General features: G+C 38.5%; 1 protein-coding gene across 2 annotated transcripts in view; it reads left to right on the top strand.

Annotated features, from left to right (window-relative positions):
• Positions 1 to 19,355, top strand: part of LOC106868305 (poly(A)-specific ribonuclease PARN) — a 72,433-nt gene that overhangs the window by 51,878 nt on the left and 1,200 nt on the right. Inside the window, exons 18-21 of one of the 2 annotated variants that reach the window (XR_016239103.1) lie at positions 43 to 117; positions 1,290 to 1,464; positions 7,207 to 7,304; positions 16,328 to 16,431. Coding sequence is in view for 1 of the 2 variants with exons in the window: in XM_089345743.1 (XP_089201869.1) it covers positions 43 to 117; positions 1,290 to 1,464; positions 16,328 to 16,431 (354 nt within the window). In the remaining variant the exon portion in view is untranslated. The remainder of the gene's footprint in view (positions 1 to 42; positions 118 to 1,289; positions 1,465 to 7,206; positions 7,305 to 16,327; positions 16,432 to 19,355) is intronic. The other variant, XM_089345743.1, reaches the window with a different exon arrangement.

Genomic DNA, 19,355 nt, shown 5'->3' with positions numbered 1-19,355 from the left:
GATGTTGTGTAACCATTTCATTTCTTTTTTTTTCCATGGCAGGTAATGTGCAATTATCCTGGATCAATGACACGTCAGCCTACGTTGCCCTCCACAACAAAGACAATGCAGGAATGGGTAAGTCTTCACTGATTTTTAACATCGACATTTTCTCGTTCCACTTGAAAATGGGTTCAAAGAGGGAAGTGCAGTCTGTTGTGAATTTATTCTTTTACTTGTTTCAGTCACCTGACTGCAGCCATGCTGGAGCACTGCCTTGAAGGGTTTTTGTCAAACAAATTGACCCCAGGGTTTATTTTTTTAAGCCTGGTACTTATCCTATCAGTCACTTTTGCTGAACTGCTAAGTATATTGTCAGCCACCAGGGGACATGCTCAGCTGGTTAAGGTCAAACAACTGACAAGCAAATCTGTGGTATTGAGCAGAATATTTGCTGTAAAACCCATCTTTTATACCAAGAGAAAACAATGTACATGATGACACTTCCAGTCAGTGAAGATCAGAAGCCATGAAAGCTACTGCCTGGTACTGCATCAAGGAATAGTTATTATTACTTTTATTAAGAAGGCAGTGAGCTGGCTAAATCATTAGAATGTCAGCCAAAAAATGCTTTGTGCTATTTCTTTTGGTTTCACATTCTGAGTTCAAATTCCACTGAGATCAACTTTGTCTTTCATCCTTTCAGATTCAATAAATTAAGTATGAATTAAACACCAGGCTTGATGTGATTCACCCTCTAAAATTTCAGGCCTTTTGCCTGGATAGAAAAGATTGTTATTATTATTGATATTATAAAGGTGGTGAGATGGCATAGCTGGTAGCATGCACGGTAAAATGCTCGGCAGCATTACGTCTAGCTTTACATTCTGAGTTCAAATTCTGCCAGGCCTGACTTTGCTTTTACTCTTTTGGGGTCAATAAATTAAGTGCCAATTGAGTACTGAGGTCAATGTTATCGACTAGTTCCCTCCTCACAAATTTCAGGCCTTTGTACCTTTAGCAGAAAGGATTATTATTATCAATGTGGTGAACTGGCAGAATCATTAAGCACACCAGGCGAAATGCTTTGCAGCATTTTGCCTGTCTTCTTGTTCTGAGTTCAAATGCCACCAGGGTTGACTTTGCCTCTCATCGTTTTGGGGTCAATAAGCTAAGTACCAGTTAAGTACTGGGGATGATGTAATCAATTATCCCCTTCTTTCAAATTTCAGGCCTTGTGCCTATAGTAGAAAGGATTATTATTATTATTATTATTATTATTATTATTATTGTTATTTTATTCACAACAGTCTTGAAGACACTCACCCAGGCTGAAACCTACCGCGTGATCTCATACAAAGAATCGAAGCGCAAGAAGATCGCCCTCTCTGAGCCGCAACCTCGCAAAAAGCGTCCCATCATCCTTGATGATGAAACAAACGGTGGCAACAATTTCACCAAAAAATTCAAGACACTCAACGTTGAGTAAGTTAACACTGGTTTAAACTAGATTCACACGGAATGGAATTTTGCCTTTGCACCTGTTTTGTGTCTGTTATTGGACTGTGTCCATGTTGGCAATCATGTGATTTGTTGTGTTCCATAATTTTTTTTTATATGTATAAATAACCATGTGGTTAAAAAGTTCACTTCTTAATCATGAGGATTCAGGTTCATTCCCTATGCGTTACACTTTCAGCAAGTGATTTCTTCTGTGGCCTGGAGCTGACCAATGCCTTGTGAGTGAATTTGATACACTCACTTTCTTGCACCTGAAGTGTTTGACCCGGCACTCCATCACTCCTGTCTTTATCTCCTTCCTAACTGCTCTCATCCCTTTATGATATGTGGTGGCAGTAACAACACACCTGTGCTTCTCCTTCTATCAGACTTTAATATCTGGCATAAAGCCCCCCACCATCATCACCATCATTTCATGTCCCCTTTCCATGCTGGCATGGGTTGGACGGTTTGACCAGGGCTGGCAAGCTGAACCAAGTTCTAGTTTGATTTGGCAGGGTTTCTACAGCTGGATGCTCTTCCTGACACCAACCACTCCAAGAGTGTAATGGATGCTTTTTATGTGCCAGTTATGTGACACTGGCATCAGTCATAACTACAATTTCATTTGGCTTGATGGGTTTTCTCAAGTATGGCATATTGCCAAAGGTCTCGGTCACTTATCATTGCCTCCATGAGGCCCAATGTTCCAAGGGTTCATAATACCCTCATTCCACCCCACCCAGTAGTAATAGCTTTCTTGTTTTTCTTTTTTTTTTGCTGTTCCTCTTCTGTCTTTCATGTTACTTTGCAGCTAGTTGCACAAGTAAAGCACCCAGTGCACAATGTAAATGGTTGGCATTAGGAAGGGTATCCAGCCAATATAAACCAAGCCAAAGCTGACACTGGAAGTTGATGCAGCTCTGTGGCTTGCTGGATCCTGTTAAACCATCCAACCTATGCAAGCATGGGAAATAGACATTAAATTATGGTAATGATAATAATGATATATAGGTGCAGACATGGAGTAGGTGTCTTGGTGATGAGGTGTAGACATGGCTTGCCTGCCAAGAAAGAGATGTGAGGTACAGGTACAAGGTGAATAGAGGAGCAGAAAAGGTGGATTTGTAGAGAAATCTGCTGAGTGAACATAGTGTGAGAGATGAGTAGAGATAGGGAATAAGTTGAACACAGAGGATATCAGTTCAGCAGAGGGGAAAGAAATAGGATTGATGGAAGAGTGTGTGTTAGAAGATGAGTTGTTGGGGGAGGCTTGACAGAACCTTAATGAAGTTGAGATGGACAGATCTTTTCAAGCACAGCATATTGCCATTCATCTCAGTTCCCCACCATCTCCACCAAGAAGCTTAACACCTTGTGATCAGTTTTCACCACTTTGTCCTATGCCTTTCTAGGTCTTCATCTTCCACAGGTTCCTTCCACTTTTAACAAATGGCACTTCTCTATACAACTGTCCTCATCCATCTGCATCGCATGGCCATACCAGTGCACTTAATATGAACTTCTTTCTTCATATCTTTGATTAATCTTTTAATTCTTTCCAAAAATACAACAGTTTCATTTTTAAGTTGTAGCGTCAAAGAGAAAAGTTGTAGCGTCAAAGAGAGATGTCTGTGCTAGTATGGGTCATGTGGACAAGGACAGCTGTGTGAAGATGTACTGCATTCTAAAGGTGGAGGAAACCTGTGAAAAAAAGGTTCACCCAAGATGACATGGGATGAGGTGTTGAAGCATGATCTTTGAATGTTGGACCTCATGGAGGCGATGACAAGTGACCAAGACCTTTGGAGATATGCTGTGCTTAGAAGACCCATCAAGCCAAGTGAAATCATAATCATGGCCAATGCCAGTGTCACATAACTTTTCTCTCAGAATATTTACACACTGCTGTGCATGCACGCTAACATTACACATCCGGCAAAGCATGCAAGCTTCATTTCTTACAAGCCTACACAGGCATCATAGTCTGCCTTTCACTCTGAGAGAGACCCTTTGTTACCAGCAGGGGTAGGAGCTCTTTGAACTTTGCCCAGCCTATTCTTATTCTAGCATCTATGCTCTCGGAGCATCCACCCCCGCTACTGACTTGATCACTTAGGTAACGGAAGCCATCGACTACTTCTAGTTTTCTCCTCGGCATGTGATGGAATCCATTTTCTGTACAATTCTAGTGTTAATTATGCCTGTGCATCTTTCACACACAAAAACTATTTTTCCTGTTAACCTTCCCCTGAAATTGCTGCACCGCTTATGTGTCCATAGTGTATACCAGATACATCTTATGGAGTTTCTGCCTTCAGATCAAACAGGACCATCTACCTGAAGGAAATAAAAATATCATCAATATATCTGTGGCAACCACCAAGTTGTTTGACTAAACCTATTGTTTTCATTTGGTGTAAATCACTAAGAAAACTAAATTCACATGAAGACAGATATATTTCTTCAAATAAAGGCATTTAATTACCACCTGTAGGGCTAACCTTAATGTGTTTAAATTTCTTCCACTCTAAAGTAGGACCCCTTTTGTCATGAATGACCATGGGATTGCACCAAGAACACAATACACATCCTGGTCCAGGAATCGAACTCACTACCTCATGATTTTGAGCCCAACTCTCTAACCACTGAACCATGTGATTCATTATTAATGATAACATTAACCAAACTCTTTTAATCTATTCCTACTAAAATAAGTAAAGCCGTTATCTCTAAACTTGGAAAAAAAAAAGTCCTTCACTGTTTCTAAAGGAAATATATTTATAACGTTTATTAAACAGTGTAACAGTAACTTTAAATATACCTTCTATTCCTCTCAAAAACTCTGGCAAAGAGGATCAATGGCTTTGATAGCAGAGCCCTGGGGACCATCAAGAACATCAGATGGTATCATCATGTTTCAAGCAAAGAACTGTATGCATGCATGCATCAGCCTCCCACTTCATAGCTTTCTGTTGCATGCGCTGGTGTGGACATGTCGTCTATCTCTCATTAGATCATCCTGACTGGATGTGATTGGGGAAGATCTTCAGCGGCTCAACGTCACCTTGGAGTATGCAGAGAGGCTGGCATGGGACTGCCAATGATGGAGAGCACTGGTGGATATGGTTAGCTCTATGCATGATGATATCTCTGGGACCACTAACCTGGGATGGCCCCAACCCCATCAAGCAAGAGCATGAAGCAAACAAGCGTATAGAGGATGGCCTAATAACATTTAATGCAGCATTTAGAGATACAGACAGCTGTTTTGGTACACTTTCTGGTACCTGTAATAAATCCACTCTTGAATATATACAGGGGAAGTGTGTACACACATTAAAAAATTATAATGTTTTTGTTTATCAAAATACATATCGTTTTCAGAATTTAATACACTCTACAGACAAAATTATATATTTGTATGAATGTTTATTTTCAAACTGGCTACCATTGTGGTGCAGACACTACCAATAATGTGAAACAATGAAATCACAAACATCAATAAACATTTTGTTTGGTATTTGTGTGCATCCTTATTCGGTCGCTGCCCTTAGTTCATCAATGTCTATAGATCCCCATTAAAGAAAGTCTAGTGGTGTGAAGTCCAGTTGACCCAGGGTATTCTACTGAACCTCTTCATCAAATCCACTCATCAAGATAGTCCCTAACATTATTATAGTAGTGATATATACTACACTCTCTGAGTGGTTGGCGTTAGGAAGGGCATCCAGCTGTAGAAACTCTGCCAAATTAGACTGGAGCCTGGTGTTGCCATCCGGTTTCACCAGTCCTCAGTCAAATCGTCCAACCCATGCTAGCATGGAAAGTGGACGTTAAACGATGATGATGATGATGATGATGATGATAGAGGTACCTCATCTTACTGAAAATAAAACTCCATATCTTCCAGGTCTTCTTAAAAGCTTGGTAAAACAGATTGTTGCAGCAAGTTCAAGTAAATGGAACCAGTCACAGTACTGTCATAAAAGATTGGTCCTACTAATCTTTCTTGTGATAAGCCATGCCATACTGTAATGTCGAATAAGAATAAACCCCCTGGTAGGATGATCTAGCAGCAGACAGAATATGCCTGTACCAGCACGTGATGGGTTGCTGTGAGGTGGGAAATTGAGGTCTGATGCATGTGAGCATGCTTTTCTTTGTGGAAACATAATAGTACCATCTAATGTTCTTGATGGTTCTCGGGGCTCTGTTGTTGAGACTGTTGATCCTCTTTATCAGGGTCTTTGTGAGGGGTAGAAGAAGGTATATTTAAAGTTACTATTTAATGAAGGTTATAAGTATATTTTCTTCAGAAACAGTGAAGGATTTTTTTCATGTCCAATGATGTTCCTTTATAATTTACAGATTCTCTCAGATCTACTGTAGATGCAGTTGTGGCAATTAATTGAGCCATTTAATTTAAACATAGCCTTATCACTCATGCTGTATGGAGACCTGCATGCCAAAGAATACGCCTGACATTTCCTCTGCATGTCGTAAGAGGAAACTGAAAGAGGTTGAGGTAGGATTTGCACTCGGACCTCGTAAAACCCTCACCAGCAATGACTACCCAAACAGAGCCATGGATCATTGCTCAAGTGATGCAAAGGTGTCATCCACCAGGAGGAATAGGGAATCACCAACAAATGGTGGATGTAGTGACATGCCATTACATCGCATGTCCTTCCTCCCCATATTGCTACTATTGTTCGTCACTCCGAGCAATCCTTGTTGCAAATTGTACATCTACACATCTTTCCAAATTCCACTCACAAAATTCCACTTTGGTCTGGATCATCATCATGGAATGTAGTTAAGGCCGATCCTTCTGGTTGTGTAAAGCAGCCCTGTGGTGCCACATAAAAACATCAGTGTGGTGTCATGTAAAAGCACCCAGCATACTCTATAAAGTGGTTGGCTTTAGGAAGGGCATCCAGCCATAGGAGCCATGCCAAATCACAAATCAGACTGGAGGTTGTTGTGGCTCCCCAGCTCTAGTCACACTGTCCAACCCATGCCAGCATGGACAATGAATGTTAAATGATGATGATGATATTAACTGTTCTTGGAACATATCTTTTCCAATGACAACACTTCCAATGAGCACTTGATTTTGAAATTCCTATCTCATGACTCACTTTTTGCAAAGGTTTCCTTGAACTCTGGCAAGACATTTCTCAGACCCTTTCTTGCTTTGTGGCACTCATCAGTGTCGGTAGTCTTCCTTAACATGTTTTGTGAACATTCTGAACATTTTCGTCTGCTTCAAACTTACGTCCATTTTTGAGTAATGAGTGAATCTGGTTGAAATTTCCTCTGAAACCACCTTTGCATCTTGTCACATTCTCCCTTTGAAGGGAGAATGTGAGGAGTTATGAACTGAGAAAGCCAGAGGGATGCAGAAGAGGATGGTGTAGCAGTAAGTAGCTAGAATAAATAATAAAGATCATAGTTGCACTATACCTACCTCTTTCCCTCCTTCTCTCTCTTGTCTCCCCTCTCCTTGGGTTCAAATCCTACTTAGGTCAAGATTGCCTTTAATGCTTTCAGGGGCCTTAGAATAAAGTATCAATCAAGTACTAGGGACATGGGGCCAATGTCCATCTTAAAACTGTTTGTCATATGTTTATATTAGAAATAATTTTTGTTACTGTTGTTGTTATTGTTATGTTTGTTTACTTTTTTTTTTTACATATTATTCCTTATTATTTCCTGTTTCAGTGCTGCCCCCTTTATTTCCAGACGTTTCTCCCCTACTATCGAGATAACTGACCCCCACTCAACCATCCACATTCCTCTGTCTAAATTAGTGAAGCAAGGTAATTGATATCCACAAAACATACATACATATGCATTGATACATATCTGCATGTGTGATATGTGTGTGTGTATATGTGTATGTAATAGAATTATTAATCCTGAGATTGAACGAAAGAAAGATGAATTTTAAAACACTGCAAAATCAGAATATTTAATTGTTTGAAAGATTGAAAACTCAGAATAGTAAAATGCCATAATACCAAAAGATGAAAACCCTAAAAATTGTTTATTTCATTTTAAAAGAGAGAAACCAGGCTTATCAGTGAACCATTTATTCTAGCCTGTGGTGTTGGAGACATTTGGTTGGGCTGGGCTGCTAACTGTGAAGTTCTTGTCATTATTAGTGTCTCACCTAACCAAGGCATTGGGTGATGCCTGTGAGGGTGCTTGGCTGTTCTAAGTCCTTAGCCTCACCATCACCTGTAGTAATGCTACAAGCATGTTGACGTGTTTCAATAGGTTCTGCAAGTATGTTGGCTTGCTTTAGTAGGTTCTGTTGAGCCTTTTTTCAGTAGATTCAGTTGAGCCTTGCTACAATAGACTCTGTTGAGCCTTGCTTTGATAGGTTCTGTTGAGCCTTGCTTCAATAGATTCAGTTGAACCTTGCTTCAATAGATTCAGTTGAGCCTTGCTTCGATAAATTATGTTGATCTTTGTGTATTCTTCAGTTCTGGATTTGTATTTTAATGTGGTTTTGTATTATATGTGTATCATATTCATATGTGTTATATTTGTAATTATCTCTGTTGGTAATAAAAATAATAGGTTTGCTTGAAGAAACAGAAACATAACAGAACATAAAAGTGTGTTGCTAGGTTATGAGATCGAAGGCAAAAACAAAAACTTTAACAGTTCCTTTATCAAATATTTCCATCCCTTAAATTTTCTCATTTCATTCAATTCAAACATAAACACATTGAATGTAGGTGGTATTATTATTATTATTATTATTATTATTATTGTTTGTAAGGCAATGAGCTGGCAGGATCATCAGCACATCGGGCAAACTTCTGGCCAAATCATTTGTCATCTGAGTCAATTAGTACCAGTTGGGTACTGAGATTGATGTAATCAACTTTTCCCCACCCCTGAAATTGCTGGCCTTGTGCCAGAATTTGAAATCATTATTATTAATGTTCTTTTATTTTTTTACTTGCTTCAGTCATTTGACTGCAGTCATACTGGAGCACCAACTTAAAGGGTTTTATAGATAAAAATATTGATCACAGGATTTATTCTTTGTAAGCTTAGTACTCATTCTATCAGTCGCTTTTGCTGAACTGCTAAGTTACGGGGATGTAAACACATCAGTTGTGAAGTGATGGTTGAGTGACAGATACACACACACACATGTAGAAATATATACATATATAAACATATATATATATGACAGGCTTCTTTCAGTTTCCGTCTACCAAATCTACTCATACAGCTTTGGTCGGCCTGAGGCTATAGTAGAAGACATTTGCCCAAGTTATTATGCAGTGGGACAGAACCTGAAACCATGTGGTTGGAAAGCAAGTTTCTTACCACACAGCCGCACTTGTGCCTACCTGTTTGTGTAATAAACAATAAAATTCTTCTATTCTCTCAATTTCCTGTGATTTAGACAATCTCATGGTCCCATCAGACAAAATTGAAAAGGCATTGCCCTGTAGGTTGAAGAGGGAGATTTGCTGGAACAGCCATTCTAACATACAGGGCTCGCTCTTGTGGACAGCCATCTCTGCCCCGATAGCAGCTCAGGGGCTAAGACCACCAGAGGTCTCCACTGCCACAGGCTCTACCATAAACCTGTCAGTGAGTGACAGATACTTTTGAGAGACTATGGTGAAAGAGTGAAAGCAAGGGAAATAATCAAAAGCACGATATTAATTTCAATCTTCCAAACTTCTATCTTATTTGTTTTCGTTTCTATTGTAAAACAAGAGGGGTAAACATTCAGTAAGAAGAGAATTTAAAATACACAAACATTTCACTATTGTCCTTTGTATTGTTTGTTTTCTTCTAAGGTTTTTTTTTTTTTTTAACGAAGTAAAACATGTTTCTCAAAATAAACTTTCTTGTATATAAATGTCTTTTAAGATATTTACAAATATAAATTTTTCTAAATTCTCAGTTTTGATCTTTTGACATTATGGTATTTCCTATTCTGAGTGTTTGGTCTTCCAAATTTTATATATTTAGATTGTTTTAGTGTTTTAAAATTGTCACATACAGCCTTCTTGGGTTTGATTAAGACCCAAATATATATATATATATATATATATATATATATATATATATATATATATATATATATATATAGACACACACACACACACACACACACACACACACACACACACGTATCTGTGTGTATTAATGACTGCATCTACTTGGCTGGTGTTGATCTATAATCAGATTGACTTGATCACAGTGGCCATTAACTGACCGATATTAAAGTGACCCTCATTCACTGACATTCCAACTATCATGTTGTCACTAACTAACACCCCAGTAACTTTGACCCAAGACCCAACTCCCTATGTACTTCATGGCCTGACTGAGTGACCAATGTGATGGATTTATTCAACCAACTTAGGGCAACAGAGTGGCCAAGCCAATGAGCAAGGTCTCTAGTTGCTCAGACTACAAGAGATAACTCATATTTCCCTCAAACCACACCCATTTGTCTAAAATGAGGATACATTAGATAATGGAGTCATACGTACACTGGAAAAGACTGGATGGCCATGACTGGAAATACTTTAGTCACAGGTCTATTCCATTAACGTTAACCAAGGGCTAAACAATAACAGTGAATAGCTCTCAATAAAGTTACCCAGGAGCTAGGTAGTGGTGCTGTATTTAACCAGCTGAAAGATTAAGTATACCACCCAAGAAAATCAAGGGTCTACCCAACAAGCTTCTGCACAGTTTCCATCTTGCCCAGTGTTTCCCAAATTTTTGTAAGTCTAACACACCGGTTATCCCTGTTCCATGTCATCAGCCAGGCTCAATTCCGTTCTAATGTTTCAGTACTTTTTTAAAATTTTCCGTAGAGGGTCGGAAGAGTTAGTAATGAATGGAAGAAGGTCCAAGATGCAGCTGTTAGGGTTGGGGTTAGGGTTCTTTAGTTGTTTGTAGGGAGATTGAATAGTAAAACATTAATCAGGGGGAAGGCAGTGCCATCTCCTTTTATAGGGGTTCTGAGGGGAGAAGAGAAGACAGGTATCCTCAAACTGGAGACCTGGAATGAATACTTGTTGCAGAAACCCTCCCCGCCTTCCAAGGTACCAGAATAAGTCTACCATCCATGTAGGTCATGGTGGGGTTTGAACCTAGAACTCAAAGAACCAGAACAAATACTGCAAAGGCATCCAGTCGGACATTCTCATAGTTCTGCCAATCCACTGGCCTCGACTGGACTGGATTATAATGCAAATTGCAAAACAAAAATGGACACAATTATGGAAAAATTGGTAGTGGATCCCTGAGAAACTTCATGAAAATCACTATCATGACAACAAAATTAGTGTCTCCTTTGCTATTGCTTATTTTTCACTGTCATCTTCATCATCATCTAACATCCGTTTTCCAGGCTGGTTTGGGTTAGATGGTTTAACTGGAAACTGGTGAAGCTGGATAGCTGCACCAGGCGCCAGTCTGTTTTGGCTTGGTTTCTACAGCTGGATGCTCTTCCTAATGCCAACCACTCCATGGGGTATACAGAGTGTCTTTTACATGTCACTGGCACAGGCACCAAAGTTTATTTATTCAACCAAATGATCACATTATAAATTATAACATCTAAATACAAAGAAATAAAGGAACAGAAATAGAAAAAAATTGGGGGGAAGTGGGGAGTTAAGCAGCAGAAGATTGGGGTGGGGGAGAGGTAATGTGTCACACCCCCCAGAAGAAATGGTGCACTCAGCCATGCCCCACAGTGACATTGCCATGTACAATGGCCAATGCCACTCACTGCAGCAGCCATTCCACCTCGCAGGGTTCATTTCTCTAGTTTCTTTATATTTTGGTCAGTATTTGCAAACATGAGGAAGCAAGAATGGCTGTGTTGAGAAGCTCACTTCATGACCAGGTGGTTTTGAGGGCTCAGTCGCACTGTGTGGTACTTCAGACAAGTATCTTTGCCCTAACCAGAATGTTGTGAGTAAATTTAGTAGAAGGAAACTATAACATTGTGTATATAGAAAAGACGCTAGAAAAACTACAGTGAAACCACAATTTTGCTTTTTGTGTCGTTTTCCTTGGATTCTCTCTCATCCATTGTGTGTGAGAATATGTTCTTTTACTTGTTTCACTTATTTGACTGTGGCCATACTGGAGCATCACCTTAAAGGTTTCTAGTTGAAGAAATCAACCCCAAGACTTACTCTTTGTAAGCTTAGTACTTATTCTATTTGGTCTCTTTTGCCGAACCGCTAAGTTATAGGGACACAAAGACACCAACATCGGTTGTCAATCGATAGTGGTGGGGGACAGACACAAACACACATGTACAGATATATACATATATAAACATATATATATGACAGTCTTCTTTCAGTTTCCATCTACCAAATGCACTTACAAGGTTTTCTTGCCCAAGGTGCCATGCAATGGGACTGAACCTGGAGCTATGTGGTTGGGAAGCAAGCTTCTTACCACACAGCCATGCCTGTGTCTCCTTGTTTTGACATTGCACGCTGTAAACAAAGGTCACCTTTCATAAAAACTATGTCATTTGTATTTGAAGGATTGGGGGAAATGTTACCTTTCTTTGAAAGAGACAAGAAGAAACTGCCTCAACAAGTTTCTTCTGACCCATGCAAGCATGGAAAAGTAGATGTTAAAAGGACTATTACGGTGACAGTCCAAGTTCACTTCATTCTGTTTCTGGTCTCTTTAATTGCCCTCCCCACCACAGACCAATATTATCTCTTTTACTCTTTTCAGTCATTATAATATGGCCATGCTGGGGCACTGCCTTGAAATTTTAATTGAATGAATCGACCCAATACATTTTTCTTTTAAGCCTAGTACTTATTCTATTGGTCTCTTTCTTATGCCAACGCAGTAAATTACAGCGATGTAAACAAACCAGCACTGGTTGTCAAGTGGTGGTGGAACACACACAGACATACATACACTGATATATATATATATATATATATATATATATATATATATATATATATATACACACACACACATACACACATACACAATGGGCTTCTTTCAGTTTCCATCTACCAAATCCACTCACAAGGCTTTGGTTGGAACTGAGCCCAGAACCATGTGTTTGGGAAGCAAGCTTCTTACTGCACAGCCACACTTGCATCTATAAACATTTAAAAAAATTTTTTCCCTCAGACCATTTTCAGGTCCCCAGAGTGAGTGAAGTACACTGATCAAAAAACATATAATGAAATTGTATGTGGCACATAAAAAGCACTGTTTGAGCTTTGGACCTCACAGAGGCAGTGACAGGTGACTGAGACCTTTGGCGATATACCATGCTCATGTAGACCTGTTCAGCCAATGCTGGTGTCACATAATTGGCACCCATGCTGGTGGCATGTAAAAAGCACCCACTACAGTCTTGGGGTGGTTGGCTTTAGGAAAGCCAGCGAGCCATAGAAACAATGCCAAATCAGATTGGAATTTAGTGCAGCTCCTTGGCTAATCAGTTCTGTCAAACCATTTGACCCAGGCCAACATGGAAAATGGATGTTAAATTCTTTTACTCTTTTACTTGTTTCAGTCATTTGACTGCGGCCATGCTGGAGCACCGCCTTTAGGCGAGCAAATCAACCCCCAGGACTTTTTCTTTGTAAGCCTAGTACTTATTCTATCGGTCTTTTTTGCCGAACTAAGTTATGGGGATGTAAACACACCAGCATTGGTTGTCTAGCGATGCTGGGGGGACAAACATGTACACACACATAAATACGACAGGCTTCTTTTAGTCTCCGTCTACCAAATCCACTCACAAGGCTTTGGTCCGCCCAAGGCTATAGTTGAAAATACTTGCCCAAGGTGCCACGCAGTGGGACTGAACCCAGAACCATGTGGTTGGTAAGCAAGCTACTTACCACACAGCCACTCCTGCGCCTATGATGATGATGATGACATTGTATCCAAGCCTAATTATTACAAAGTGAAAATCTTAACGACATGCATGCACGCTCTGGATACGTTTGATATTGACAACCATCACAGGAGAGGGTGTCATGTCTTCACCAACGTTAGAGAGTCTACATTGTTTTCATTCATTCAAAGTAATGAAGTTGACAGAAGAGAAATAAAAAGAACCAGTGTGAGATGGTGATAGGAAAGGTGGTAATGAGAGAGGGATGGGGACAGGCAGCTACATACTGGTTGTTGGTATGGCACTTGAGTAGAAAAGCAGTCAGAGAAAGAATATAGAAACCCAGCAACAATTGTTATTAACTCTTTAAGAAAACTGGAGAGAATTTGAAGAAATTCGGTGTTAATCTCCCAAAGTTAATTTCCATGCTTAGAGAGTAATTGAGTATGGATGAAATTTCACATGTTGGCAAGATATACTCTGTCCCCGTAATCTAGAGTCCTTTGTTGGCTTGGGCATCTCTACAGTCTTTCTTGATGCTGCTATTGTTGCTACATGGTCCTAGACACTCCCCTCCCACTACTTCTATTAATTTGGTATCACAGAACCAGAATGGTTGGCTACACAAACGACTATCCCATATTCCCCTCCTGCACCCTTTCCCCTTTCATATAAGGCAACAACACAGTTGGACACAGGTGATAGATGGAAATCACATGATATTAATAATAATAATAATTTCTTTTAATAATATGTAACTCATTAGGCATTCACATTACTGTGTAAAATGTAATGTTTGTTTATTTGCATTGTTTTCAACTAATCATTTACCATGTTGTAGCCTTGAAATTTCAATGATGTGATTGTATATTTTCAAAAGGACATTGTAGGGTGGGTGTGAGATGCAGGATCTGGCCAGTTTGAACATAAAACAGATTGAATATTTGGGCCGGATATAAGCAGATTAAATGCTAAAGGGTTAATATAATAATAATGATGAAGATGGTCACTTCCGTTGATTTCGAAACATGAGTGTTTGAAGGAGAGGATGATAATAATAATAATAATAATAATAATAATAATAATAATAATAATAATAATAGCCCTGATGTAGTACCAGGCACTGGCTCTCATGGCTTCTGATCTTAACTGATTGGAAGTGTTATGTGGATGTTTTTTCTTAATACAAAAAATAGGCTACAGCAAATATTTTGCTCAATACCACAGATTTGCTTGTCAGTTGTTTGACCTTAACCACTTGAGCATGTCTCTTGATGGCTGACAATATGTACATCTCTGATCATAAGCAGGAACAGTGGAGGAGCATCATAGCTATGTGTTGAGAGGAGTTCTTTGGGGTTTGAATAATTAATCTCTGGAAACAAAAGTGTTTCATCATCCTTATACAAATCTTATTCAGGGACCTTTCGAGAGAGATGGGCTACTCGACCTGAAGAAAATTCTAACTGGACCTCTCCTACAAGTTCATGTGCTGGTTATCTTGATATGAGATGACCATGTTGCGTGCACATGGTTGTGATGCATGTGCCTGGTGTACCCTTTTCAGACAGGTAGTTATGACGGGTTTATTGGGCTTCATATATTTGTACCTCAGTGTCACTTCAATGGCATGCACTGCTCTCTCACTCAATAATGTTTCGTTGACTATAAACATGTTTGCATTGTTGTTGTGATGGTGATGGTGGTGGTGTTATTGGCCTTGTGAGCAAAACTTGAGTCGGACAAAACTATGTAGAAGCTTGTCATGAGCTGAACCTGAGTCAAAGAGCTCAGCATTGACTCACAGATATTCTGTTGAGTCTGCCTGAAGGTTACATTAATGGTTCACTAATCTGTAGAAGACTCAACCACTTGCACTGTGTGTGTGTGTGTGTGAAATCTATACAAACCCAAGCAACATCACAAACTCCATGCTGCTATTTAATTAACACTCATTAACACTGTTTGTGTAATTAATGTTCAGTTAAAATTGTTATAATAACTTTTATTTTTTCCTTTGTTACTTTTTTGTGCAGAAATTAACAAATGTTTATTAACTGTTTAATTAACATAACACTTCTAAAAGCAAACTTCGTTTGTTTATTTACGTTTATCGTAATTTGAATTTAACATATGATAGCGTCTCATAAAGCAAGATTTCTATACATCTTAAATTTGCAGAGGAATCTGTAGTGGGGGTGTTTAGCTCGATCGGTCAGAGCATCGTGACGCGTAATCACAGAGATGTGAGTTCGAGTCCCACAGCTAACCACCTACACTTTTTTATGCAAAATAGGGGTAGTTTATCCTGTTCAGGCTATATTATTAGCATTATCCTGCGATTGAGAATTTAAAAATCACTTAACTTTTTATTATTATTATTGTTGTAATAAAATGGTAAGCTGGCAGAATCGTTAGCATGCCAAGCAAAATACTTGGAGGCATTTTGTCCATCTTTACATTATGAGTTCAAATTCCACAGAGGTCGATTTTGCCTTTCTTCCTCTCGGGGTCGATGAAATAAGTACCACTTGAGCATTGGGCTTGATTTAATCGACTAGCCCCTTTCTCCAAAATTTCAGGTCTTCTGCCTATAGTAGAAAGGATTGTTATTATTATTATTATTATTATTATTATTATTAAGCTGGTGAGCTGGCAGAATTGTTAGCAAGCTGGGAAAAATGCTTAGCAACTTTAAATCTGTCTTTACATTCTGAGTTCAAATTCTGCCAGGCTTGACTTTGCCTTTTATCCTTTCGGGGGTTGATAAATTACCAGTGGAGAACTGGGACCAGGGGTAGGAGGTCTAGATATGATATATCATGGACTATACTGGAGGACTGCAGTGTGACGTGGACATGTTGTACTCTTTCTGCTGGTGTACTCAACTAACCTCTCACTCCAAATTTATGCTTTTGTTAGAAAGTGTGATTGTTTTTGTTACAGTCGAGAGAGCAGTGCCAATCCAAGAACTGGATCTTCCAGACCGGATGAGCTGAAGAGACGCCTGTCTGAAGAATCTCCTAATGACGATTGGACATCCAAAGAAAGTGAGTTCAAGCTTATATATTTATATGTGTGTGTGTGTGTTTCATTATATATATATATAGTGTGTGTGTATATATATATCTATATATATATATGCAGCATAGATGAAAAGTAAGGAGGCATTAAAAATTGGTAATAAAATCCATATTTTTTTTACAAATTTATAGAAACCAATGATACATGTTCTTTATTACATGGGAAGCTGAAAGTAAATCTTCATATTTCAATGTAAGCACCTCAAATGGCCAGGGATAAAGTGAACAACCTTCTGAAGGACATCATCTGGGATATCATTGAGAACATCCTGAATCCGTGTCTCCAAGTCCTCCAGTGTGTGAGGTTTTGTCTTGTACACTTAAGCTTTTATGTAACCCCGCAGGTAAAAATCACATGGAGTAAGATCTGGACTTCTGTAGCCACAGTCTTCAGGTTTTAGCTCCTGCACATAATGGGGTTTCCATGGACAAAAATTAAATTCTTTATGCAACACTGTACATATTATGTGTCTTGTTAGTCCACTTTCACAAGCTGTTTGATATGTTGATTTTTGTGGGCTGCAATTAAATATTTCCTGCATGTCCTCCACTGATTGGGATGTGGTTGGACAGTCACTTCTTGCATCATTCACAGAGCCTGTGATCATCAGCTTTGCGTGACATCTTTTTGTTGTCTCCAGACGTAGTGTTGCAGGCTTACCTTTCCATGCACGCCACCATCTCTGAACCAAAACAATGGAATTCCACACTTCATAGCATGCTGCTATCTTAGCTCACTCCTCAACAGTCAAGTGACTGGCCATCTGGAAAATAAGAAACTAGAAGATAAGAAATCCCCATTAGTGTTGCTTGTTTAGAAAATGTTTTCGTCATGACTTCAATGATACTAAAAATTCTATAAGCAATTTCTAATGCCTAGTTACTTTCCACCCACCCTGTATGTGTGTGTGTGTATATATATATATATATATATATATATATACTTGCTGGCACCCCCCCCCCCCACCTTCCATTGGACGGTTTGTATAGGTGAAGAGGGTTAACTCGGACGGTGTTAAGTTGTGGAGATGTTTGGTGATTGTATGGAGTTGTTACTTTTGGTTAGAGCATTAAAGATTCCTGAGATGTTAAAACTGTTGACTGTTTCTTCTAAATAAGGAAAAATGATTGATAGAGAATCTTAACACAGTGAACCTTTTCAAAATTGTCAAGAGGCCAAGAAAATGAAGGTAAGCTGTTCAGCCCACAATATATACAACTTCCGGTGGAATCGAACATCATAATCAACCTTAAACTTTTTGCACTCAAACACTTTCACGTTAGGATAAGCACGATGTATTCTTCCATAGTACATACCTCATGTTGACACCTATACGTCAGACTGAACACTGTTTTATCTCCAAAGTGAATATTGCAAGTGATATTTAAGCAATAAACAGTTCTTTGGTTTTTGCATTTGACGACTGTTGCTTTACATATTTTATTTCGATTTTCACTGGCATAGTGGTAAGAACAACGTGATACGTAACAGTAGTTTCGAATGAAAATATGAATGACAGTTTTAATCACCCGATGGACAAGCAAACAGAAACTGCTATTCAATAAAGATGCAAAATGCTTAGGAAAGTCTCTCTTCTCTAAAAAAACTGACACAAAAAGAGTTGAAACTCAGGGGTGAAATAACACAATGTGCAATAAAATAACATAAGGCATGTTCTTTGCAAATACCGCTTATTTTTATAAGTTGGATGAGAAACGTTAGGCAAGGTTTTAGATGTAACCCCCCAAATTTTTCATGTTTTATAAGCAATCAATTAGTCTTTTCTTTCAAATGAATTTTGTTGAGAATATCTTCAGAAAATTGAATAATCACCAGTTATTTAGTTGCTTTATTTTCACTTTTTTGCTGCAACTACCTTTTCCTAGTAGTTTCTCATGTCAGTTGGTTTATTGCATGAAAAACAACCGTAAGAACACATTTGACCACGAATGCACATGGTTGATTACAATTAATTAAAATTTGAGTGATATCAATTTTTTTAGCCATTTACAAACGTGAAAACGTAGAAATGAATACGGTTGTTCGTGGTCTAATATTTAAATCAAAATGAGACTATTTACAAATAGCAAGCTTTATTTACATATATCTGTCATTGTCTAGAACGTCGGTTAATGAACAGGATGGCAGAAGAAACAGGACAAAAAGATTACAAAAATAGCAATTCTCACTTTGAAACTGACAGTTTTGAAAATCTTTTTTGACTATGGAATGTCCCATTCTCTCATGCATCCATGTTTAAAATTTCAGCTCGATCAAATGAACAATACTCTAGTTATAAGCACACAAAAAACAGACAGACAGAATAGGATTTATATATTAGATATATATATATATATATATATATATATATATATATATTCTTCAGTCATTTGACTGCGACCATGCTGGAGCACCACCTTCAGTAGAGCAAATTGACCCCAGAACCTATTTTTTGTAAGCCTAGTACTTATTCTATCGGTCTTTTTTGCCGAACCACTAAGTTACAGGGACGTAGATACACCATCGGTTGTCAGGCGATTGTGGGGGGGACAAACACAGACACACATATTCATATATATATATATATACAAGAATAAGGGCAGGGAATCGTCAATTAATAATAGAATTAATAATTAACAATTTTGCCAAGTAGTTCAGTATGAAAAAACCTTTATCGGTAAAACCATTTATCATTATAAATATACAGGGATTAGCATTGAGTTGCTTCTCCAACATACTGTTTAGAATCAGTAGTTCTTTGACTGCTATTTCTATATTTTCAGTATGTTGGAGAAGCAACTCAATGCTAATCCCTGTATATTTATGATGATATATGTATAATGACAGGCTTCTTTTAGTTTCTGTCTACCAAATCCACTCACAAGGCTTT

Source organism: Octopus bimaculoides, chromosome 29, assembly GCF_046866305.1.
Source record: "Octopus bimaculoides isolate indiv1 chromosome 29, ASM4686630v1, whole genome shotgun sequence".
Classification (NCBI taxonomy): Eukaryota; Metazoa; Mollusca; class Cephalopoda; order Octopoda; family Octopodidae; genus Octopus; species Octopus bimaculoides.
The sequence above is the reverse complement of the archived record's forward strand: the minus strand, read 5'-3'. Positions and strand labels throughout refer to the sequence as shown.